The sequence below is a fragment of the Barbus barbus genome (genome assembly GCF_936440315.1).
Source record: "Barbus barbus genome assembly, chromosome: 8".
In the NCBI taxonomy this organism is placed as follows: Eukaryota; Metazoa; Chordata; class Actinopteri; order Cypriniformes; family Cyprinidae; genus Barbus; species Barbus barbus.
In genome coordinates, this window is record NC_136736.1 from 21,378,224 (window position 1) to 21,398,220 (window position 19,997).

The 19,997-nt window shown below is 35.8% G+C and overlaps 3 protein-coding genes across 7 annotated transcripts in view; 2 read left to right on the forward strand and 1 right to left on the reverse strand.

Annotated features, from left to right (window-relative positions):
- LOC306874105 (sister chromatid cohesion protein PDS5 homolog A-like) overlaps positions 1 to 6,794 on the forward strand; it is a 45,082-nt gene extending 38,288 nt beyond the window's left edge. For 2 of the 4 annotated variants that reach the window (XM_079423874.1, XM_079423875.1), the window contains exons 32-33: positions 1,438 to 1,775; positions 5,930 to 6,794. In XM_079423874.1, coding sequence (XP_079280000.1) covers positions 1,438 to 1,775; positions 5,930 to 5,933 — 342 coding nt within the window. In that variant the 3' untranslated portion in view covers positions 5,934 to 6,794. Of the gene's footprint in view, positions 1 to 1,437; positions 1,776 to 2,807; positions 3,025 to 5,929 lie in introns of all 4 variants that reach the window. The other 2 variants (XM_079423872.1, XM_079423873.1) reach the window with 2 other exon arrangements.
- Positions 6,752 to 14,151, reverse strand: LOC306874106 (ubiquitin-conjugating enzyme E2 K). Of its 2 annotated transcripts, XM_079423876.1 has the most exons (7): positions 13,713 to 14,151; positions 12,854 to 12,947; positions 12,690 to 12,748; positions 11,405 to 11,487; positions 11,008 to 11,107; positions 10,795 to 10,923; positions 6,752 to 8,533 (listed from the first exon to the last, which is right to left on the reverse strand). In XM_079423876.1, exons 1-7 carry the CDS (start codon positions 13,773 to 13,775, stop codon positions 8,459 to 8,461), a joined length of 603 nt encoding a protein of 200 aa, XP_079280002.1. In that variant the 5' UTR covers positions 13,776 to 14,151; the 3' UTR covers positions 6,752 to 8,458. The 2 variants fall into 2 exon arrangements, with proteins under 2 accessions (XP_079280002.1, XP_079280003.1); XM_079423877.1 differs by lacking the exon at positions 10,795 to 10,923.
- A 3,948-nt stretch (positions 14,152 to 18,099) lies between these two features.
- On the forward strand, positions 18,100 to 19,726 carry LOC306874205 (small integral membrane protein 14-like; the record flags this gene model as incomplete). The annotated part of the gene is made up of 4 exons (XM_079424073.1): positions 18,100 to 18,159; positions 18,810 to 18,858; positions 18,954 to 19,102; positions 19,688 to 19,726. The coding sequence occupies 4 exons, from the start codon at positions 18,100 to 18,102 to the stop codon at positions 19,724 to 19,726; spliced, it is 297 nt and encodes a 98-aa protein (XP_079280199.1).
- Positions 19,727 to 19,997: the final 271 nt, after the last annotated feature.

Genomic DNA, 19,997 nt, shown 5'->3' on the forward strand with positions numbered 1-19,997 from the left:
GGTCCGCTGTAAATTCATCATAGGTAAGTCGCAATGGTAATGCCCGTGAAAATGATCAGGATAGTGTAGAAGATGGATTCACACAAGGTCACATCATGCACCTGCAGCGCTTCTGTGAGCGGCGAAAACAGAATACAACTATATACATAAACGAATATCTAGGCCTATATGCTAAATAGATTTTTCTTAAATCATTGACCGATCAACTAAATGAAAGAACAAATTGTTGAGTTTCACTCTATAGTTCATGGAAAGAAAACCGAGACTGCAGAAAGCCCCATCCTGCTTGTTTTCGTCATTTTGCAAAAGCTTTACAGTTTCATATGATGTCTTGCTTCTATCTGTATGACCATAAATTATGGAGTTACAGTTTCCTCTCTTAGAAGGGAAAACAATGCCAGTGATCACGCCGGCACCTCGCGTGCGCACATTGTTTTGCTAACTTGACATCCTAGCCTGTTCAGTATCTAAATAAAATTTAGTTAAAGAAACATAAAGATACACTGCTCAATTTAAATAGTTTGTAGTACAATCTGTGCCATTCAATGTGTTGGTTTGTGTTCTTAATATGTATTAACTCAATATTATAGGTTTTTAAACAATAGTACCTTTTAAATGTCGTGTTAGCTAACGGCTTCGTCTGGTTATATTGTGTTAGTTTAGCAAAGTCATCTGCTTAAGTCTGTTACAGATATAAATATTCATTCATGCATATATCTAGGGTTGCATACATGCAGGCAACTTGCTTTTTTTTTGCGTTTTTGCTTGACATATAACTGTTAACTTCATATAACTGAGGATTTGTTGTGGAGAGAAGGCAACTAAAATTAGCCTGTAGCTGTGTTTTAATCAAATAAACATTAGAATATAAAAAATGTGAATATATGTACTGGTATTTTAGCCTATGTTATTTCTGAATGTTATGATAAAATGCGACGTATTGCCTACGCGACTATCTTTTTTTTTTATATATAAATTTATCAATTGACTTAACAGTTTTATACAAGTAGTGTGTTTTTTTTACCCATGCAGAAAACATTTTTAAATACCTTGAAAAAATACTTTAATTTCTTTAAAGCATTGACAGTTTTTGCTTTCGTTTGATAAATTTGGCCAAAGTCTTGCTATAAAAGATGATGCTGTATTGGATATGACTAGATGCAAGATACCAGACTAGGACTCTCTGCGAGTGAAGCAAGGGCTGTACTTGGTAGTAGTATTATTATTATTATTATTACTGGCAAATAAAACATTAACCATTATTTTATCTACTCAAACCGGTTTCGGAATGGTAATAATTCAGAAGTAACGCATTAACACACACGTTAAAATACTGATTGTGCTTGGATTGAACCGATTTTTTTCGATTTTAAGCCCTGCTAAAAATGCTACACCTTCACACTTCTATCATCCTTTGTTTTTGTTACTTTCTTTTAGGAGGAGACCGCTCAGCCCAGCGGGAAGAAGCGTGCTGCTCCTGCGAGTGACGGCACAGAGAACAGCATGTCTTCAAACCCCTCAGCAGGGTTACAGCCCCCTGCCAATAAACCACGACGTGGTCGACCCCCTAAAAATGCTGCAGGCGTTGCCACACCAGATAAAGAGGCTGGAGCTACGACAGGAGGAGGGGCCGGACGGGGCCGGAAGAGAGCAGCACCTGCCCAGGATCCTCCCACCGCAGCCTCAGCTGATTCAATCAGTGGCAAGACACCAAAACAGCAGAAAGAAGCAGAACCGAAAAGAGCGGCGCCACAGAGACAGATTGACCTGCAAAGGTAACGGAGTGCAACTGAATGATTTTTTTTGTATTGTATGCATAGTATTATATGTGAGTTGTTGTTTTATTGGAAATAAGTCTGTCACTAGACTATCCAAGTTACCAGTATGCTTGCATTTGACATTTCTATGAATGCCTTCACACCAATTCTGAAAACTCAGTTTTTTTTATTCTGTGATTTGTTTTCCAGTATGCTGAAAACTTGAAACCTGTAATATTTAATTTTTGGGTGATGTTTTTGGTACCAAATTGCAAACAATAACAGCTTTGGTGGAACAGGTAGAGAAGTGATGTGCTATAAAATGGAAAGTGTGGCCTTGGTTTCTTTTCTCCAGCCATGCTAAAAAAAAATTATTGTTTAGAAGTAGTATATAATTATAGTTATTAGCATAATTATAATTTTTAGTATATTACAATTATTATTATGTTTTTAATTATAATAATATAACAATTTTTAACTAGGGCTGCTCGATTTTGGCAAAAATCATAATCACGGTTATTTTGGTCAATATTGTAATCACGGTTATTTAACACTATTATGAGGGGGCCATATGACAAACTTAATATGAGTGATTTATTTAAAGATAGTGATACATGGTTAACTAGCCTATTAGAAACTAACTAACGAACTAACAAAAAGTCCTCAAAATTATTGAAAATAATGAAACAGTCAGTAATAAAAAAGCAAAGGACATGGGGGTTTTCAATTTATTTAAGTTGATAAATAGTTTATTTTTGTTAATGCACGGAGAAGAACTTTGTTTGTGGCCCTATAAATTAAAAACCCACTCCTATTTGTCAAGCAAGTTTTTCATTGAGCATATCAATGACCAGAGTGCATTTCACTTATTCTTGCATGCAAATCTTTTTCAGAGAATGACACATTTGCATCGATGGGAATTGTTTTTTAATGGAACCTTGTATGTTACATACTGGTATCAGACTTGGTGTGAACAGCCTGTAACTTTGTCATCTTCAGCTGTTATTGAAGTCTTATGTGAATTTGAGGCAGGTGTTTCTTTTGTCTAAGATCAGTGAGGGTAGCACAGCGAGATCAGCAAGCATCTCAGAAGACATATGGAAGTGAAGGGGAGACAGAGAGAGAATTTGAGTCCAGTCCAGAGTATGTACTCTCACTCACACAGCTACAGGAGCAGCAGGAAGAAGCCATTCGCAAGCAGTTCAGGGGTGCAGCAGGCCCCAAACAGAAAGAATCCACCTACGCAGCAGAGCAGGGCGGGCTGTCAGTGAGTGTCTGAGAGGAAGCCTCATTTAGCAGTGAGGTCACGCTGTAACCTTGAGCTCCTAAGCGGTTTAATTTTGTTGTAACTATTAGCTTAGAGCAGCGGTTCTCAAACTGGGGTATGTGAGATGACGGAGGGGGTGCGCAAACAAAATTCTGAGTTTTGGCATTCATTTAATTCTACTCCAACTTAAAGTATAACATTAAAACCGAACATGTATTTCTGACAAGCAAAATGCCGCTTCTAATGTAAAAACAGGAAAATGGGAGTGCCGTAAACAGTTAAATACATGATATCCAATCAGCTTACCTCATGTTTTGTGGTCAAAACCGACGGCATCCACACAAGCATTGTGCATGCGATAGGATGCCCGCTGAATATGCTGCTTTAGCAAATCGCACTGCAGTGTAATAGATCTTCACTTAATAGCATGAAGAGCAAATATTGACACGGACTGTACATTGAGATCAATTTAAACTCTTCAATACAGACACACTCTGTGCGAGTTATTGATTAAGATATGAGCAGGAATGCAAATTTCCCAGAATATTCAAATAATAGCAAATGTGACCATTTTTACAACAGTTTGTCATGTTTGTTCTATTTTGCAACGAATCACTATAGTGAACGTATCTGAGGCTTTGAACGATTCCGAGAATGTTATTAATAACCCATTCATAACTACAGCATTTTGCTTCGTTACTGAATGAATGAATGACTGAATGACGCAACGCCTGGCTCATTAAAGCTGTAGTCTACGATGTTGAAAATCAGTCGAGAAAGCCAGAATTTTTAAAAAACTCATCCCGCCCCTCCACACGCACACCCCGCCCCTCTGTGCTACCTGATCCCTCCCACCGGGAAACGACCTGAACAACGTCACTCAGTCAAGCAGGAGTAAACATGGAACAGAGATGTACCATATGCGATGTCGGCTAACATTCCAATGCCGACCGGTAGCATGATCATGTTGTCAGACTGATAAAAAGCTATTTATGTAATACACCACACCATAAAAGTATAAATAAATGCTTACCTGCTCAACAAAAAGTCAGCCATGTCAGCGTCGGTTTTAAGTCCAAGGTTTCTCTGAAGCTTCCTCCAACGGGCAATGGTGGACCCTATATTGATTCGGCTTTGAGTCCGGAGTTCTTCACATTTTTTTTTAATCTCTGCTCTTTCCTCAATTGACTTTCTCTTTCTTCTAACCTTGACTGTTGGGGCGAGCGGGGGCCGCTTGCTGCTGTCTGTTTGTTGGTTTTTCTCCATTGCTGAGTTGATGCTGCCTACTTTCGCGCAAAATTTCATGTCGCAGGAGGGGGCGGGGTGGGGTGCGGTGGGTGGAGACGCGAGTGGAGCAGGGGATTGGATGAGAGCAGTTAACCAATGTAAGCTGTCCGGCCGGACAGCTTACATTGGTCAACTTCTCTGCCGGTGTACACCCAATAGAGTGAATGGATTTTTTTCATTCTTTTTTCTCTTCATATTATTAGGATTGTACTGTAGAACCATAACCAGCATCTAAACGAGGTTATTAATAATGAACAATCTTTGAAATCGTAGACCATAGCTTTAAGACAGTGACTTGCCACCACTTATTGGCGGTTTTATTTTTAAATCTACAAGTATCACTTTGATTTGCCCTCATTTATTGCTTTATTATATTAATAATACACTTAATGGAATATTAAGAATATGACAAAACATGACGTCAATTTAAGGGGGCAAATATTGTCCTTTTTAATAGAAAAGTTGTGTCTGCAGTCTAAGTGGAAGAGAGGAGGTATGCAGAAGAATGTTAAATGCCCCAGGGGGTACGCCGCTGTAAATGGTTTAAGAACCACTGGCTTAGAGGAATAGTTCACCTAAAAATTCATTTAGGTGTAATTTACTTAACCTAATTTTGTTCCAAACTCCATGCTTTTGTTTTTCATGTTATAATAGATTTGTATTATGTATTATGTATGGCTTGTTTTCCATAAAACAGTAATGCCATAAAAGTAGTATTTGTAAAAACTTTTGTATTTCTTTTAGTGCTGTCAATTGAAAAAAAAATACTTATCACATTATTTCACATGCAATCTTCAAATTAACAGAAACATAAAGACTGAGGATAAGCATCACTGATACCAATACTACAACTTTATTTTGTTCCTTGAACAGACATCACAGCTGCTGGGTTATTAGATTTGTTTGGCTGCTACTACTGTAAAGAGCTGTCGCTGCTGAACATGATGCGGATCTGACACGCATCGTATTTTTTCGATGACATAACGACACTGCATGCTCGTAGTTTCTTTCACGCTTCAATATGGAATGATACAGGCTACAGTGCGTGCTGCCACATTTGTGCGTGCAATTGCAGAGCACGTGCTACGAGCACAGTAGGACGGCTGACAGGACAGGAAAATTAATTTTTACTGACACATGACCTGACAGCATCTTCCCTGTTGTTCTGCTGAAGCTGCCTCATCACCTGTACCGTTTCCGTCCCTTATTTGACTAGAGGCTGGCGCTTTCTGAAAAGTCTCCCATTTGATGGAGATGTAAAGACATTCTGTCTCTAAATAAATGTAAATTTTGTCAAGAAATAAGAGACAGAAGCAGCAGTTGTGAGTGGGGTGACAACCCTAGCTCCGCCCCTGTGTTAATTGCATATTTTAACGCCATTAAACTGGAAAAATTAATCAGCTGCGTTAACGTACTAATTTTGACAGCACTTATTTCTTCATATATTTTTAAGTCTTATGTCGTATATTAGCTTAGTGTCAGGAACGGACTAAAACATGTTACCAACTGGGAACAGTTTACGGAACTGTTTTCCATTTTAATACTTTAAATGTAGTTTTCACCATAATGCCATTCTCTGCTGTAATATAGATTGATTTATACATTTTTCTGGTTTCAGGTAAAGCGTCGATGTGTGAAGACAAGGACGGTCAGGCAGTAAAGGATTGAGTGACCCTATGAAGATCCACTTAATGCATCAAACGCTCTTCATAAACCTGAACTGTCATTACACCACACCTCAGACGAATGAGGAATGAATTCTTTAGATTCAGATGTTCAAACACAGACCGGTTTCTCTTCACTCGTTTTATTTTCTTGTTTATTTTGTGTTGAAATTGTTCACGTTGCTCTTTGCTTCTCTGTCCGGAGCCGTTTTTAAAAACAAACATTTGAAAGAAAAAAAAAAGTTTTAATCTGCTCAAGGTTGCTTATTAAATACCTGGAAAGATTTTTTTACTGTTTTATCTCCCCCTCCTCTTTTAATCCTCTATTAAATCCAAATACTGTCCTCAGATTTCTTTGATTGCAAGGATTTATTGAGGCTCATGTCTTGTATTCAATTGGTTGAACTCTATAAATTGAAAGTGCAAAGACTACAAGACTGTATGATTAATAATGCTGCTATTTATTCTGTTGGGGGTATGAGCATGAATTCCTCATACTGTTGCAAGAGACACCTCGGCATTGCTTCATGAAGTTTGTGTTAAAATCAATACTAAATATTTAGAAACGTTCAAATTGCTTCACATTTAAATAGAAAATACTGTTCAGTTTCATTTTTCCCCACGTTCATACCAATTCCCTAAAGTTATTTTTAACACTTAAATCTTAATGCATTTCAAACACGAGTCCACTTAAATTTGACACCTACTGCTGTAGATGTCCTAACAGGCGCAGAGATTCACAGATAACACAAGTTAGTTTTTCACTTTTTTTTTTTAATTCAAAAGAATGACAGTTTCACAATAAATAACCATGCTTGTACGGCTCGAGTAGGTTTTTTTTCTGTCTTGTTTTGTAAAGGAGCTTAAAGTGACTAAAGCCAGAGCCTATGACCTGCATTTCTCCTTTGACAGAAGTTTTTGTCCTTTAATTCACTTCTTCGTGCAATATTGAACAAGGTGATCACTACAGGAAGACAGTCTTTTTGTTTTTTTGTTTCATTTTTGATTTTCATACAAAATATAAATCCAGCCATCGATGGTGCGTTCTAGAGATGGACAGTACTTTATCCCCCCCCCCACCAAAAATACTTGGCTTTATGTACATGAGAAAGGAGGTGTATGAAAGCAACTAGCTGTGAAAGTGGGGGCATTTTGAAAACAGATGTTATATGGGAATGCTAGCAAATCGAAGTAAAGCACATAGCAAAGGGAGAAAAGAAACTTAATTCACTCCTGTAAGAAAAGAACACTAGGTAAAAACAGGGTCATAAAGCATTGTGTGGCAGTAATCACTCTTGGCCCGTTTGCTTTGAAGCATCTTTGTTGACTAGAAAACTCTAGCTGTTTGATTCATGCTTGCAACATCAGTTAAGTGCAAAATATGAAGTTATATCTGCAGCTTGTGAGTGGAAATCTGAATACAATTTTGGTATGCTAAGAAAAGCACCCCACCTCACTCTCAGAAACCCTTTTAAACCTCCACATCAACATACTTTGATGCCAAACTGAATGTCTCACCATACTGACTGTTCTACAAAAAAAGCCAATTGTTTTAAGAGAACAAACTCTTATGTCTTCACTTTCTCATCTCTACATGTGCAAGTTGTTTCATACAATACATTCTTCAAAAAAAAAAAGAGGCAACTCAAGGTATATCTGTCCGTTATCAAGTCGCAAACCCCACAGCTGCCTTAAACAAAAAGGGTTCGAGACCACCAATCCAGCATCATCCCCTTTTCAAAAAGAGGAAAAATGAAAGATGCAATCTTCCTTTCGTTTAAAAAAAAAAAATAACACTTCACCCAGTAAGTCTGAAACTGTCTGCAATCACATAACACCATGTCATCTGGCCATATCAACTACTATACAGACAGATAAGTGCAAAGGAAAGCCAAAAGAAACATTAAAAGAATCAAATGAGCAAATAAAATCACACATTTGTTCATTCTAATAGAAGGGGTATTAATAATCTCCAGATTTTTGTATGCTAAATATCCCATTCAAATAAGCGTATCCCAAAACATATTTGTATGGTGTACAGATTGAAAAAAAAATCTAAACAACATTCCTGCTATTTTGCCTTTTAAATGTACACAACCTTAAATATACTAGTTTACATGTACTAACATTGTCTCACAGATGCAAGTGGGTGTTTCTTTTCGCATGAAATGACAGTGATAGACGCTTTGTCTTTTTTGGGTTTCTTTAAAAGGGAAGTGACAGCCTAAATTTAAAGGGAAAATGATTGTAGCAAGGCAAAAAGAGTAAAAATGCTGGGAAGAAAAAAAAAAAGACAAGGGATGTGAACATTTGCTAAGAGAGAGAGAGAGATGACGACTCCGAGGTCTCGGTTTCTAACTGCTGTCTCTTACCCAGACATTCATTCTGAACACAAACCAAGACGGGTGACGCATGTGGAGTGAATGGGTCATGATGCAGGAGGGGTTTGAGGAAAACATGGCCTGATGAAGAGAACTGGATGATCAGTTGCTTAGTAGCAGCTCTGTCGCTGTCTCCACATCCCATGATTTTGAGGACAAGGCTACTATTACTGCATTCTGTTTGAGAGAGACAAAGACAGAATGTAACATTTGTAAGCAATAGTAAATTTGCTGAACTACCTCTTAGATGTTAAGATGATAACAGTTCAGTTTGACTAAATATCACACTGAAAACAGTTCAATGACACAACAGAACATTTTTGCTCATTCAATATAGCATAAAGTACTACTCCACAAATCAATTAAACTGAACTAACATTTATTTGAAGAATAATTTCATTATCCTTTCAACAGTGCCTACTACACGGTATTCTGCATATTTTTATACTCCCATTCAAAGGTTTGTGATTGGTTATTGTATTGTTTATACTTTTATTCAGCAAGGAAGCGTTAAATTTACAGTAAAGGCACTTTTAACGTTACAAAAGATTTTTATATCAAATAAATGCTATAATAATTTTAAGCAGCACAACCCTTTTCAATACTGATTATTTGAGCACCAAATCAGCATATTAGAGTGATTTCTAAAGGATCATGGAAGACTGGACTAATGGTTGCAGAAAACTCAACTTTCTATATTAAAATAGAAAACAGTTGTTTTAAATTGTAATTCTTTTTTCACCATTACTGTTTCTATTTCTGATCAAATAAATGCAGCTTTGGTGAGCATAAGATCTTTTTTTTTTTTTACACATACACAAGCAAAACATCTTACCAAACCTCTAAACCATAGTGTATTTTCTATATGCGAAAATATTTACCTAAAAATATGGATTCAATTTCATTGTCATACATGTGGATACTTCACAGACACAAGTCTAGGAGTCGGCAACCTTTTTGACATAAGTGTCAAAAAGTGATTTTTATTCTGTTTTTATTCATATAAAATAGTTTTAGTAGTTTGCTCCTTTGATGTCATGAGGTGATAACTGTTGGTACTTTTTGACAAGTAGCACTGTGGCTAGCAGACATGTGATTACCCTTGAGCAAAATAAATTTGGTTTGTAAACAAAAAGACAATTACTAAAGTAACATTTGATTTGGGTTTTAAAGTTATTTGAAAATGAACAATTGAACGCACACTGACTTTCAATCAACAACTGATGGTCCACGTCCTATAGTTTTTTCTTTTTCAAAAATCGCTTTAAAAGGTCTGAATTTTTTGTTTTTGAGTTGTTAGTAGAGAGGACTCAGGCATAAAAACGCATAGATATTACTGTTTCCAAACCCTGTTCCAAAACCCAATTATTTGTGATTGCAGGTTCTGCACAATCCTCTTGTTCATAAACATTTTCAGAGTCTGAAACAGGCTCGAATTAGAATGGTAAAATTGATGCCATAGTTAATATTTACCCTCGCGGTTATGGTAAGGGCGAACAATCTCCAAGCAGTTCGCCAATCACAATACACTGGACCAGCTAACCAATCAGAGCACATTTAAGAAGGAGGGTTTTATCGAAAAAGGAAGTACAGAGAGCGTTCGAGACAGACTGGGAAGAGAGTAGCTTCAATAATGTAAAATATTATATATAGGGATGCAACGTTACCTTTTTTTTTTTTTATAACCAATCCGATAATCTGCCGAATCTTTTCTTTTAACAGTTTTAAATCTCAGTTATTGTGCCCTCTTGAAGAGAGTTTCATAGTTCTGACTGTAGTAACCGAACGCAACACGCAGCTTGAATGCTGAATGGATGACAGACAGCCACAGTGGAGAGAAGAGTTTACATCAACTTGAATTTAACGACTTAAATATTAATCTGTACCTCACATTGAACGGCTTCAGAACACTTGAAATATAGTGCACGAAAACTTTATGGTGCTTTATAATATTTTTGTGCCTTTCATGGGGCTTTACAATAACACGATAATATACGCACAATATCGGATTTGGATTGGTCTTGTCTCACCGATACCCGATCCTGCAGAAAATGCCAGTATTGGATCGATGCATCCCTAATTATATTGGTAATTATCAAAAATAATGTTTGTTTTTTTTCTTTTTTCAATCAAGCATAAAAACCTATTCTAGTACACCTCAAAAAACAAATCAAGAGGGACCCTTTACAAAAAGAAAAAAATCTAAGTGGCTGATCAAATTTGCTATTCACAAGCCATCACCGTTGTATAAATCGTAAACGATCATACATGACAAGTTTAAAACCTCACTGACAGTGGTAACTTCTTATTTCTATCAAGTAATGTGCTGAAGGTTAAACGCTACACATGCCAATAGTGCCATACGTCCCTAAGGTTGCAAACCCCTGCTGCATCTGAATTTTTAACCACACTAGCAACTGTCCACTTTCAGTACTTACTTTGTCAAAGCCCATTGCACAAAGTTTGTCTATTTTGCGTGTGTACTCAGGACTGGACACGGGAGCACCAGCGTAAACGTGAGACCAGAGACGAGCGGTTTGTTTGAACATTTCTGGATTCTGCTTATACTGCAAAAAATAACAACAGTAACGTAGTTGAAAGGTTTGCAATGCTTTGTTATTGTACGTTCTCATTCAGACACGCATGTATACCTGATTGGCTACCACAGCGTCTTGAGGATCATCTGGCTCTGCTGCAGCTAACAGAGCCTGTAGTGAGAGCAGAACTGTTCGCAGAGTCATAGCAGCAGCCCTGTGCACAGGAAGTGAAGACAGAATACAGAGGAGATGAAGAAAGAGTATAGAAAAGGGAACAGGAAAGAGAAAGTACAACAGTAATTGGGTAAATAAACAAAACCGTGTGAAACACATTATATGCTTGATGACAGTAAACAACACCTGTCATGATTATTAGTTATAAAGTGAAAGTGACGTGACATATGGCCAAGTATGGTGACCCATACTCAGAATTCATGCTCTGCATTTATCCCATCCAAAGTGCACACACACACCGTGAACACACACCCGGAGCAGTGTGTGTAACACTCACCACTGGTCTTTTAAAATGTCCAAGCATATTGCCCCAGTAACTGAACTTATATTGGGATGCCAGATCTTAGTAATAAACCGCACCTGAAAAACATTTAGGAAAAAAATATAACTTCAAAGTCCAATGATCTTTCAAATCAAGGCAGCATTAAGTCATAATTGATCATACTTTAAATTTTATTTTATTTTTTTAATTAAAACTCTTGCATAAAACAAAACAAATGAGCTTGAATTATTACCCTATGACATTTTACCCCTTTAGTCTTTAATCTTTTCATTAATAAATAATTTATCTGAAATTTTTCTGCAGTTTTATTTTCTACACACGGTCTTCATATCTTCAAGTAGTTCAAGTAAAAATTTATTTAAAAAAAAAATTATTACAAGTTTCTGTTGTTATCTCTGTGTTTACAGTCAATTTTTAGATAATGTTAGACACAGTAGAGATAGTTCTTTACTGCTTTGTTAATCAAGTCAAGTGTTGGTACAGTTCAGGATGGAATACACTACACAACTGAGCAGACTTTAAAACACTAGTCGTCATACACTTGCCAACTTTTGTAAAGGGTAACGGAGATAAACTGTGCCTCATATACTAAAGGACGTTCAAAAATTCACTCAAACATGTGCCTTGTTGCAAGTAGACACGTGGCAATCGGAAACAATGTGTTTTTATAATAGTTCAATAATATATCAAATATTTGATATCTTGCAAATAGGTGGAATCATAGTTTGAAGCTAAAAAAAAAGTCTGAAGTCTGTGTCGATCATACACTACACAATTTTCTGTGAAATCTTTCAACTCCGACTGGTTCTTGGCAAAAGTCGTGTAGTGTACAGCCTTTAATCAGGCCAGTAAAATCACTTATTTGTAACCAGGAGATCCTGCTCCTGTTCATATATTCACAGGGACAGAATTGAAGTTGTACTTTATTTAATAAAATTGTGTTTAATCCAGCAGGGGAAATGAACAATTCTCCTCCCTCTACAAATTTCAAATGGTACAAAAAAGTGCTAACAATTTAACAAGTGTGAGTTGGTAAGTTCTTTGGTTTTGATATTTATTATTAAGTGAACATGGTTGTGTCTCTTTGATCACCTGGCTCCATTAAGAAATGCAAGACCCACTATTAAAAACCTGATCAATTCCTGATAGGTAATATCAAGTCTGCTATTGAAAATCCTGATTTACTTACAAACTCTTCAATTAATTTTACCTTAAATATGAACTGCAATAACTAATATTACTAAAACAGATAATAAAGGATTATCAAATAAAGCATTACCTTGGGTGGGTTAAAAGGATATGTCTCAGGTATCTTGATTTCTAGCTGGTATCTGCCCCCTATGGTGAAATAAAGATAGTAAATTATAATCTTATCCACAACATTCATGTATCTCCAAACATCATGTCAGCAATAGAGAAGACCGATGAAAATAGCCTCACTACCTTCATACGGTGTGTCTGGTGGTCCTGCTATTTCTCCCTTTAACTCTGTGAAGTTTTCATCCACCAGATCTACTTTTATTTGATTTTTACTTGTCTGTTATAACGTAGAACAAAAATAGAAACAGAAAAAAATATTATTAACCCACTTAACCTTTATGCGTTTAATATAACTGGGATCAGGACAAAATGGCAGAAACAAGCCTTTAGTTAGTCAAACAAGGTTGTTTCTTTACTTCAGCTGCCCAGAACAAAGAAGTGACCAGTTAAGTCGTGGGACTGTCTTAAAACAATGAGCAACCTAGGTAGACAGCATGAAAGGTGCATGTGGTTCCCAAAAATGCTGTCTAGGTAGGCACCTCAATGGGCTTTGAAACAACCATGGTGCTGCACTCCTGAAAACTACTTAAACAGTCCAGCAGTCCAGCTAGCAGACACTAACACAGCAAACATGTCTGGACACGACCAGTAAAAAAGTATTTTAAATGGAGAAGAATACGTTAATAGGCGACAAACACGAGTGCTAATATTATAACACACTAAAGAAGGGTTAGTGAAGCAGCTAGCAGGCTATGTTAGCTCCTTGGCTAATGAACGGCGTGTGCAGTCAAGAATCTAGTGGTAATTTGATATGTCCATAAATGGTTTTCACATTTCGGTCAAGGCTTTCATCTTAAAATATCAAAGGAAACACATTTGTCAGATGTAAGACTTCCGTATCTAAAGGCCATCATATGACAGTTCATGCTAACATTAGCTTAGCATGCTAAGCTAGCTCACTGGCTTCTGGATGTTTTTTCCAAAAGTCCTTTTGTTTGCTCTTAACGGGCAGGAAAATAGAGTAAAGTAACGTTTTACAAACCTCTTCGCTTTTCAGCACTTCTTTGAACTCTCGCTTGATCCTCTGCACAGCGATATTTGCCATGGCTGATTGATTCCTCTCTCTATCTCTGTCTCTGTCTCTCTTCCGCTGTTTTTGAGCCTCCAGTCCGCAAAGACTGATAGTGCTTCACGTTCACACCCCTCTCTCTCTCTCCTAAAACAGTTCACTGAGCTCCAGTACAAACACTGGCGAGCACAATGAGAGTCTGGAAAACTCAAACACTACACCAGAACACTGCGTTTGTCCTCTTTGTTGAAGCAGGTGGTGATATTAGCAGAAAAGCGGAGTTCTTGACAGATCCAGAATGCATCCAGATCTAGTATCTGTCACATGATATCGATATTAGATACGTGTCACTCCCACGTCCAAATCACATCTGTCCAAGTGTCCATCCTCACCCCTGCACTGCTTTTGATATGATATTAGGCCTATAACACTTGTAATTAACAAGTTACAATTGTAAATAGGCGCAAACGAATTATATTAAATATAAATGAAACTTTTTGAATGTAACCCACAATGTACAATTATCTGTTTAATTACTCTACCATTCAAAAATTTGTGTTTGTTTATTTATTTACTTGAAATTATTTTTATTCTGCAAGAATTCGTTAAATTGAAAAGTGACCATAAGATTTGTTTGCCCCCAAAAAAAAAAAATTTAAACTTCTAATTCATCAAAGAATCCTGGGGGGTATCACGGTTTCAACAACAATATTGTGCATCACAGCTGTTTTCAGCATTGATAATAGTAAGCATTGTTTATTGAGCACCAAAATAGCAAATTAGACTTTCTGAAGCATATTATTAGAGCTCAGAAGAATCACGTGACACTGAAGACTGAACATTTTGTTTTGTCATCACAGGAATCAATTATCCTACATTTTAAAATCTATTAAAATAGAGACAAATTGTATTATTATTGGTATTTTCTATTTTTACTGTGTTTTAGATAAAATAAAACAGTATAGCTTGGTGGCCATAAAAACGTTCAATAACATTAAAAAATCTTTCTTACCAACCCCAAATGTTTAAACAGTAGTGCACATAATGGATTATATTTTGATATTTTATACTCTGGCTGTAACCACATAACTGTGTCTTAGAATGGTAAACCTTAGAAAACCTTAGAATGGTAATAAAACACTGGATCGTATGTACAACCTAAATGTTTCTTAAGAATTATTATTAATTAGCATCCAAAGGCCAGTATTACTCTTACTCGTAATGTTTTTTATACATAAATGCTGCCAAACATGCTGCATTTTGAGAGATTAAGCTCATTGTGAAATTACGGATTTTAAAAGTATCAATTTAGAAAACTTCATATTCATTATGGATTTGGACTGTCAAACAATGCATTACAAGAGGGAGAGTTGTATAGCAGTTTCCAGAAAGCATTAGACAATAAATCTCAGTCTAAAAAAACAAACTTGTCTTGGTAAAAAAAAAATCAGCCTGTCTGGAGTGCAGGCATATGAACCTATAAAACTATAATTTTACTATTGCTCTATTATTCACTCCCTCGCTTAATCATCCACTCACGCAGCATCACTCAATGGACAAATTAGGGCTTCTCTAAGTAACAAGTAAGCTCTATCAGGTCATGAAAAGCAGACAGTAAAGATTGTTTTGGTGCAGAGCACATTAACAGTTGCATGTCATGTGGCATTATATGTATTTTTCTCTTTTCAAATAATAATAATAGATATTTTTTTGAAAAACACGTCAATATTATAAGACATGTAATTTGTTGTTCTGAAGTGGGGTGACATTAAAGTAAATAATGAATAAAACAAAATTACTTTCAAGTAGTAGTTTTGGCATTACATGATCCACTGTATACCAAAAGAGTTTGAATTTGAATTTAATGGGAAAATTGAATATGAATCTTTCATAATCCAGGCACATTTAGCAAGTCACAAATAACTTTCAGTTTTTACAAAATGTAAAGTTTTCTTTGGGATGTTAGATGCATTTAGGACATACACAATTTCTGATTTCCACAAAGCTTTCCTTTCCCTTCCACAGAATGCAGTTCCATAGAAATGCTTTATTTGCAATCAGCCATGATTCATTTTCAATAGTTTTGCAGTATTCAGCTGGTTATGTGATCTTATCTATGTGGCTTCCATAAAGTATCCTCACACCATGTAAAATAAAGCATCTTTTTTTAAAAATAAGAACATTTATTTTCCTGGTTATGCACATTTAATATTTCAAGTGAAGGCATTCACTGATAATACTACTATACATAGTTTAAAAATGCAAGAACAATATTTCAATAATAGACAGTAATGTAGTTGCTAAACTGTAAAAAGAAAACTTTAGATAATAATTCAACACATTTATAATATTTAAAAACATTTAAAATATACAGTATGTAATCAGTGTCACTGTATTGATTCATTGTTTCTAACACAATTATGTATTTGCAGCAAAGCAGAATTACAAGTATTTCTGATGTCACAATTGCCTTATATGGACCACAAATTCAGAAATTGTGCTCATAAATAGGCTATTTACAGTTAATAGTAGCCTTGCTATCACTAACACTACATATGCCATGATTATTGGCGGGTTTTCACTGCAATACAACATGATTTCAATAATTTTGCCCTAAATTTGGCCTGTGCGAGAGGAGACTCTCAGGGGTCAATATTCACATTTCGATCCTCCTGGTTTGAAGCGGATGGTTTTAAATCTCTTCGAGTGAGTTGTAGGTAAGACATCTGTCTGTCCAAATCTGGTTTGTTTTGCACTTGGGTAAAAATCTTATTCATGTTTTTTATTTTAAATTCTGGAACTCTTGGAACACAACTTATGTACACATATGGCTTTAATTTTATAGCAATTTTAGATTTTTAACTATTTTTAAAAATATTTATTTTATATAAAATAAAAATAGTATACTACATTTGTTTTACAGTAAATTTAAACTTCTATAACTTTTTAATACTTTAATTTTATTAAATGATTTCACTTCTGTAATAATCTGCTAATTGTCTTCTTCTTCTGTATTCAAAAGCGTTCATGAATTATAATACATTAAGGTTGCATATAGTGCACTTTTTCGTGAATTTTCAAAAATGGGGATGACAGTTAAGGGGTTAACCAAGAATATTTTCGGCATGACGATGGGAAAACATCACTTTTTATAATTGTTTATTGTATAGACTATTACTTAATAGGCTTCTATACATTTTGTGTGCTTATGAGTGGGTTTATAAGTTTTTAGTGTTCAAATAGACATGTTTTTGAAGTCAGCCGGTTGAGTCGAAGAGGAAGCAAACAAAACAGAACCAAGTTACGAAAAAACGTAGCCAACTGCTAGAAGAACAAGACATTTGCAACACTCTATCAAGCGTTCTTTTGTTATTTTGTGGAAAATTAGTGTGGTAATTCACTGTTGGGAGTAAGCTTGATTTGGGTTCACTTTTATTTCTTTACAGTTTTCAAGATTAAGTCATGCCTTAAATGCCAAATACTTTCAGTAATCAAAACACACGGAACAAAACAGTCCAGTTTTGAAAGCATTAGGCTACTATGTCTAGATGATGTTGGACCTAATTGCTGTGGCAAACAAACATGTTTAGGAATGCAAATTTGTACTGCAGTATTCAATTTAGGAATTAATGATTAGGCTACACTCACTTGAGTTGATTTAACGGGAGCGTGCAGTTCAGAGCGTGCACCCATTAGCCTACCTGAAGCAATTGACAACCATCACAGCATCCCACTTCAACATATCAATGCAATAATTACATTTTTACTCATGTTAATTTTTAACTGTGTAATTCGCATATGGGAATTGTCAATATAAAATCTTTCAATATTTCATATAAATTAAAACTTGGAATGAAATTTTTACTCCAACGTATTTGTCATTAAATCGTCAGTTCCTCGTGACTTGGGTTAGTATGAGGCTGAAACAAGATAAAAGAAATCCATTAACAATTTGGTGCTTGGACATTTATTTATTTACGCCTATTTATTTATACAGCTTATGTCATGGTTCATCGAATACTCAAACAGATTTTTATCCACATAAACTTTAACGAATTAAAAGAAAAACCCCACTGCATTAGATGAAGCTTGGGAGAGGAGAAGCAGTCATCATACAGTTTTTGGTCTAGATTGTTAACTTTTCAACATTGGCAGTCCATTATAGCTTATTTAAAGAAGCCTACCACAGCTTTGTGTTTATTTGGATTTCAAATGTGAGTCATGCTGACAACCTTCATATGTGAAACCATTATAATTCACCACACCCATTCAGTTTTTGAGTCTCTGTGTGTGTTTAAAGTAATTACTTTTTATACATTTTTTGTAATGTTTGTGAATCCTCTGTCTTATGCAGGAGAGGATGGCAGAGGGAGGTTTTGACCCCTGTGATGAACATGCCATGAGGAGACTCATCAGCCTGGTGAGTTCTTCAGCTCCTTTTCTCTTTCTATGATTTATAGCTATGGAATAGTAATGTCAGGGTTTAAATAATAGAGAGAAAGAGTTATAATTGACTGAATTTCACACTGGCTAATGAAGCTATGGTACTAATAAATAATTGCCAAAATGTTTTTTTAATGGAAATTAGTAGTATAAATAAATAGTAGAAATCTATTTAATTTCAATTCATTTCATTTGGATGTGTGCCAATCTGACAGGGCTTGTATGTTCCAACTGTAGATTTTAAGAGCTGTAGAGGACTATGTAACTACATATCTTGATGTGTCTTTTTATGTTTTAAAAATTACGCTATAGGTGTAGAACAATTCTGCTTTTGTAGTTTAAATAAATAGCCAGTAGATGGCGCTAGTGCCTGTTTGGTTAACTTGGATCAGCCACGGAATAACGGGGGGGGGGGGGGGGGGGGGGGGGGGAGGGGGGTTATAAAACCACAAAAAAATTGTGTTATATATAAATCACACACTGATTGTTTCAATTTAACTTTGATATCAATTTATGTTTTATTAATTATTGTAATGTAGAAGCCCACGTCCACACAATTTTGTCATAGAATATGTATTTTAATTAGCCTTTTTGATAAAATATTTTCTTTTGTGATACATTTCCAAGCTGAGACAGTCCCAGTCCTACTGTACAGACACAGAGTGCCTTCAGGAGAGTAAGTCTGTGTGTCCAAAACAAAAGCATATTTGCATATCACGCTATAGCACATATTCTGTTATATTTTCTAGCATTTGAGTCTTGTGTGTGCAGTGCCAGGCCCCAACTCGTCCGTAGAAGGGGACATCACTCTACCCATGATTATTATGGGATGGCTAGTTCTAGCTCTCATGCTCTTCTTGTTCCGCCCTGCCAGCTTGAGAGGCCCTTCAGCCAGCAGCAAGCCCTCCGGCCCCTATGGTGTAAGTCCTGACAAATAAACTCCCTCATAATGATGGCCAAACTGTGTGTTATCACATACATTAGCGGTCACAAGTTTGGAATTACTACCTTTTTTAAAATCTTTTTCTTTTTAATAAGTTTCTATGCTCTAAAAAGCTGTTTATTTGATTAAAAATACAGATAAACATTAATACAGTGACATATTATTACAATTTAATTAATAGTTCTTATTATTATCAATGTTGAAAACAGATTTTGCTGCTTAATATTTTTGTGGAGATCATGATGCATTTTTTTTAGACTCTTTGATGAATAGAAAATTTAAAAGAACAGCACGTATTTGGAAAACTTTCACTTTAATAATATTTCACAATAGTACTGCTTTACTGTATTTCAATCAAATAAATGCAGCCTTGGTCAACATAAGAGAATTCTTTCAAACACATAAAAGAATCTTCATTTAATTATTCCAAACGTTTGATCAGTAGTGTATAAATGATCAGTACGGTGAAATAACAGTAATCAGAAAGTGGAGCTACTCAACACTGTTATCCTTGAATTGTAATTCCTGTAGTCACTGAATGGAATTTTTTCTCCTCATTTAGAATCCTGGCAGAGAGCCACCAGCACCTCCTGTGGACTAGAGGTATTTCCACCCCAAAAGATTTGATCTTATAATCCAGTTTCCACCTGATCAGCTACTGTGACAAATATAACTTGTTAGTTTCCTTAATCATCTGTCAGTGCTTGAGATTCCAGATTCTTTAGTCCAATGAGGGGGTCTGATTTACACAGACACTTGGATAACAAGGTGTTTCTACAACGTGTTACATTTCAAAAGAGGAAGCAAAAAGAGAAAGTTGCCCTGTGGTGAAAATGCTGAACTGTTGGGAGTCTAAAGTTTCCCGGATTTAT

Bases quoted from the DNA above. Each gene is read 5' to 3' on its own strand.
- LOC306874106 (XM_079423876.1), bottom strand. From the start codon at position 13,775: ATGGCAAATATCGCTGTGCAGAGGATCAAGCGAGAGTTCAAAGAAGTG. The intron at 11,108-11,404 runs GTGAGTGTTACA...TCCTGTGCACAG, and splicing joins GACATTTTAAAAGACCAGTG to GGCTGCTGCTATGACTCTGC. The intron at 10,924-11,007 runs GTATACATGCGT...TATTTTTTGCAG, and splicing joins ACGCTGTGGTAGCCAATCAG to TATAAGCAGAATCCAGAAAT.